At 38.3% G+C, this 4,964-nt stretch overlaps 1 protein-coding gene across 1 annotated transcript; it reads left to right on the forward strand.

Moving 5' to 3' along the window:
• The first annotated feature begins 2,088 nt into the window (after positions 1-2,088).
• LOC307125059 (uncharacterized protein) lies at positions 2,089-4,662 on the forward strand. Its single transcript, XM_079814673.1, has 9 exons — positions 2,089-2,127; positions 2,269-2,334; positions 3,035-3,095; positions 3,198-3,248; positions 3,336-3,380; positions 3,483-3,538; positions 3,615-3,679; positions 4,082-4,235; positions 4,332-4,662. The coding sequence occupies exons 2-8, from the start codon at positions 2,273-2,275 to the stop codon at positions 4,126-4,128; spliced, it is 387 nt and encodes a 128-aa protein (XP_079670799.1). The 5' UTR covers positions 2,089-2,127; positions 2,269-2,272; the 3' UTR covers positions 4,129-4,235; positions 4,332-4,662.
• Positions 4,663-4,964: the final 302 nt, after the last annotated feature.

Raw genomic sequence — 4,964 nt, forward strand, 5'->3', positions numbered from 1 at the left:
ATTAAAAACAACAAAACCATTAAGGATTACACATCAGTTTTTAAATATATACACATTTTTGTCAGCTTTATAACGTACTGGTGACCCCGGGGGAAAACACGCTGGTCTCCGTTGCCTGCGATTCATCAGGGCCACTCGTTATGTCTGGAAAAGCACGTTGAAAAAAGTTACTGCAACGTGTTTAAACACTGCAACGAGTTTAATAGATGATACCAAGATGATATATTTACCTTCAACCCACTCGGATTCCTGGATGGTTTCCAACAACGCACTAGCCGAGTCTTTCGTTACCGCTGCCCTAGAAAAGGACGGTCTGTGTCCCAGCAACGCGTCCAGGCGGTCATACCACTTGTTGATACGCCGGTCGGAACCGCTCCGGTTGTTATGATCCTTTAATTTCTTGTAATCTTGTCTTAATTTCTTCAATTTCTCTCTGCACTGTTTTCCAGTGTGACTGGAACCGAGTCGATATCTTCAGGTAACGTTATACGTTACCTTTTCATTACGGGTCGCCGTTTCCAGTTCCCGCTGGATATCCTCCTCCGCATATATGCTCAATAAAGCCTGAACCTCGTCGTCGGTCCATCGGTCGAATTTATTGTTGAACTCCATTGTTGCAAAAAAAATATTTACTGAACGCAAAACCCACAGAACTCACCTCGCAAAAGACTTGTAAATATGGCGGTGGAAAAAAAAAATAGCTGCGAGAGCTCAACCAATCAGCATGTTCAGCGCCCAAGTCCCACCCCCGAAAGTTCGCGAACTTTTCAAAAGTCCCACCTCGCAGGGTGTCCCAATGTGAAGACTGCACCTCTGAAGGCTGCATTTGAAGTGCGATTGCGTCACAGCAGCGCGACGAAGCCTGCCGCAAGTCGAAAGCGACTCAAAATGCGCCCTCCGTTTCTCAGGCAAAGGAAGAGTACAGCAGATGGAACCTATGCACAACTTCGCAGCGTACCCTATCCCAGAATTCATAGCACACTGGTGACTACAGGATTTGACTGGTCCGCATTCCTGCGGCACTCGATCAGATTTCTTGCGGCGCGGGTTTAAATTTCCCAGTGAAAGACGGTAGCGGTCGGTAACTCAAGTGTAGCCTGGCGCAACCGCCTGAACTTGAAGTAAACAAAACGTTTAGTGCATTCGTGGTAGAGCAACCTGGCAAGATAAACTTTAATTTCCCAATTTTAACTTGCATAAGTGTTATTTATTTCTCAACCATTCTCTCAAGAAGAGGAATCAGTCCATTCTCTCCTTTTTCGCTCTCTTTCTTTTTTCTTCTATCTTTCTTATTTCTGCACTTTCTTTAAATACAAATTAGATCTGCGCGGGGCTGTTTTTTCGTCCCGCTCTCGCAATAGGATCTATTCCGCACCGCACCCTCCCGCTCGCGCTTCAAATTCACTCCGTGCTCACGCGCTATAAATTATTAGATTCCCGACTGATCCAGCTAAATTTAGATTTAGTTTCCAGAATATCTCTTTTAAATGTCCCTTACAGAAAGAGAGAGACTGGGGATAACAGAATAGGCTATGTTGGCCAAGCAATTTATTTTTTCTTATAGGCCTACTGTCAACACCATAGCTAAAATATGTCACAGACAAAAATAGGCTAAATCAAATACGACATCTGTCACTCAAAACTATAAGTCAAAATGCAAATAAACGAAAACTGCTGACTTTACTGCAAAATAAAGTATTTTATATGAATGAATGAATAAATGAATGTCTCACTGACGACGGTCCATTACCGAAAGACTCCTCCAAAGGCTGAATCACACCTGCAAACTTGTCGCTTTTCGGCGACAATCGCTGTTTTCTTGGTCAATTCATTTACGTGAATCGCGTAGAACCGGAGAGTATTAGTTTTTGCAACAAATGCAATCTTTAACAGTTCACAGGCGGCTTTTTGAAGCGCGGAACACACTTCAATCCAAGTTCCCACACGAACATATAAAGTATTCAGTCCATTTTATCACGAGATTCAAACGATAAATGCTGTTTTGACACTCTATATATGGCGTGACTGGTCACTTCATGATCACAGTCACAGTTCAAGCGGCCGCGCGACGTGATCATCTGTGAAGGCGATCAATCATCTCTTACTAAAGAATAAACATGAATGAAGGTATGCTGAGGATACATTACAACTTACTGACATGTATATATGTGGTCTTGTGGTGTAATCGCTAAATCAGTGTTTCAACGACGTCAATATAACCGTTGCGCACCATTTTACTGAAGTTTGTATTATAACTATTTGTGACAGGTGGATGCTTCTGCTAAAGACTGCATTCTATTTCCATCTTTCAGCAAGTCACATTGGATGCTTTGTGTAAGTCATCATTAAGACATTTTGATCTGATTTGTCAAATAGATGTCAGTATTTTGTGTTTTTAACAAACTTTTTCAGATTTTGCGTCCAAAGCTGAGACAGGTTTTTTTTCTTGATTCGCTCTGCAAGAGTGGTCTGAGTGATGGCAGATACACTCAAGTGTACAGGTGTTTTACATAGTTCAATAGGTCATGTTCAGAAGTTCCAGTTGAACAGTTCTTGTTCAAATGTTCTTAGCTGCTTTATGGTGGTTCAGTTCTAAACCATTCAGCATTTTCCTTTTCTTTTTTGTCAGTTTTTTTGTGTTTTTATTGGAAATGATTGTCCGTGTTCTAAAGGATATGCAGTCATTTCTTAAGTTTGTTGAAGATGTGTCAAACAATTTATGAGAAACACTGTTGAAAGTGTATTGTACAGAGCACTAAAGCCAATCACCAGGGTGGAGTTACCAGAGTTGCGTAGTGTGTTTGTGAATTTGGCAGCAGGGCTATCAAGATTGGGGTGTGATGCTTTTGGGTAAGGGTGTGTTTGTTTTGCTGATTTCAAATATCAACAGTGTTTCTCAGAATTAGCTTACTGCAGCTTTTAAATGTGAAACTAAACTATGTAAATTGTGATGAACATATTAATTGAAAAATATATATTTCTTTTATAGTTGATTAATGTTGCTGTATTTTGCATATTTGGGTACATTTAATAGGAGGGTTGCTCAGACTATTGTTCCTGGGCATTGGACTGAGATAACCTGCAAGGATCTTCCAGTAAGTTTTTGAATCATCATTATTAAATTCATATAATTAAATTACTTACATGCTTTCTTGCTTTCTTCCTTGGATGATTGGTTGCTTACTAACATAACCCAGGAGATTCCACTGCAACATTTCACCAACAATTGTGGAGTCTTTGTGCTCATGGTGAGTTTATATGACATTCACATTGACAATTACATCAGTTCCATTTAAAATCCAAATAAGTCTAAAATATTATTCATTGACTTTCAGTATGCCCTGTACATTACTCTGGGGGTGGATTTTGACTTTTCAGAGGTGAGTCTTCAGCTATTTGCTCAACACTTTTTGCAAGCCAGTATCAAAGCACATTTGTAATTTTGACATTGTAGTAATTGTTGACATTGTTTTTTGAAACAGACTAAAATGCCAAGCATAAGGAGATGGTGGTGTGCACTCCTACTTGAAGGCTCTGGGTAAATTTTAATTCTTACATAAATATAAAGTAGCATTTAGCACTTTCTAAATCTTTTTGTTAATTTTTGTTTTAAGGTCTCCTTCAGAATGGAAAAGGTGCCGAAGAATTGTAGGCCCAGCTCAGTTGATGACTCCTATAGGTATGGTTAAAGACTCGTTTGATGGTAACATTAAATTTGTTTATGGCTGCTACAACTAACCCATAAAGAAATTAAATCAAGCAATCAATTAAGTAAATAATATTACTAACTTACATGTACAATGTTTTAAAGATATGTGTTTTTCAATAAGGTGTTTTTTTTTGGGGGGGGGGGGGGGGGGGGGGGGGGGGGGTTAGTCATGAACCCAGCTGGAGGCCTTGCTGATGTAAGATTGAATATTATGAAGTATTTCATTAAACATATTTGTTGTCATTTCAAGTAATATTTGTTTATAGCTCTGGGAAAAATGAAGAGACCACTTAACATTGATTTCACAATGTTAAGTGGTCTCCTAATTTTTTCCAGAGCTGAATATTTGTTTATTTATATATTTTTTTTCAGCTTCCATCAGAGCTGCTCACACAGATTCTTCTAAATGTGGTGTATGAAGAAGGAGATATAGCCTTTCTCACTCTGTCAGTAGTGTGCAGAAAGTTCCATGACATTGTCAGCCGTCAAAGTTTTAGAAGAAAAGCTCACTTTGCCTGGCTGGACAGTATGTATATTTATTACTTTTATTTAATGAACATTAAATGAATATTAATTTTATTTTAAATATTTAGATAGTTTATTGCATTAATTTCTTGTGTAGGTATTGTTGACTGGAAGTCTGTCAGTCCAGATGTGAGGAAGATGTACAGAGTGGAGTTCGAGCTCACAAGGTGTGATGGCTGTGGGTGCATCTACAAAAACACCACTGGATACTGTGGCAATGGAAAGAAGGGGATCTTCAGAGCTTTCTATTCAGACAGAGATTTTGCTGGATTCTGTTCTATGGACTGCTACTACAGCATGAATGAATGAATGGATGGATGAAAAAAGAGATTTGTGTGGGTTCTTTCTCTCTTTCTCTCTTTCTCTCTACTTTTGAACCCAAGCTTAAAATTAAATTGATTTAAAAACTTAATAAATGTTTTATTGGATAAAGCTGTCTGTGTTGCTAAATGTCACTCACTCACTCACTCACACTTTTTCTTTTTTATCAACCATATAATTTGTCTCAGAATCAGACAAAATTGTTTTTAGGGTAACGCTTAACAAGGTTTAATGTAACTGAGCAATACATTTGATACAGTAGCCTATTTATTAATCTTTGTTGGTATTAGGTAAAACAAATACAGCTGTTCATGTTCAGTAAATAATTTTAATGTGTATTAGTTCGTTGAATTTAACATTAACAAAGAACATTTTTTTTATGAACTTCGACCCAAACTCGCTTTGATGA

The sequence above is a fragment of the Gobio gobio genome, assembly GCF_949357685.1.
Source record: "Gobio gobio genome assembly, chromosome: 4".
Lineage (NCBI taxonomy): Eukaryota > Metazoa > Chordata > Actinopteri > Cypriniformes > Gobionidae > Gobio > Gobio gobio.

Bases quoted from the DNA above. Each gene is read 5' to 3' on its own strand.
- LOC307125059 (XM_079814673.1), top strand. From the start codon at position 2,273: ATGCTTCTGCTAAAGACTGCATTCTATTTCCATCTTTCAGCAAGTCAC. The intron at 3,096-3,197 runs GTAAGTTTTTGA...AACATAACCCAG, and splicing joins TAACCTGCAAGGATCTTCCA to GAGATTCCACTGCAACATTT. The intron at 3,249-3,335 runs GTGAGTTTATAT...ATTGACTTTCAG, and splicing joins GTGGAGTCTTTGTGCTCATG to TATGCCCTGTACATTACTCT.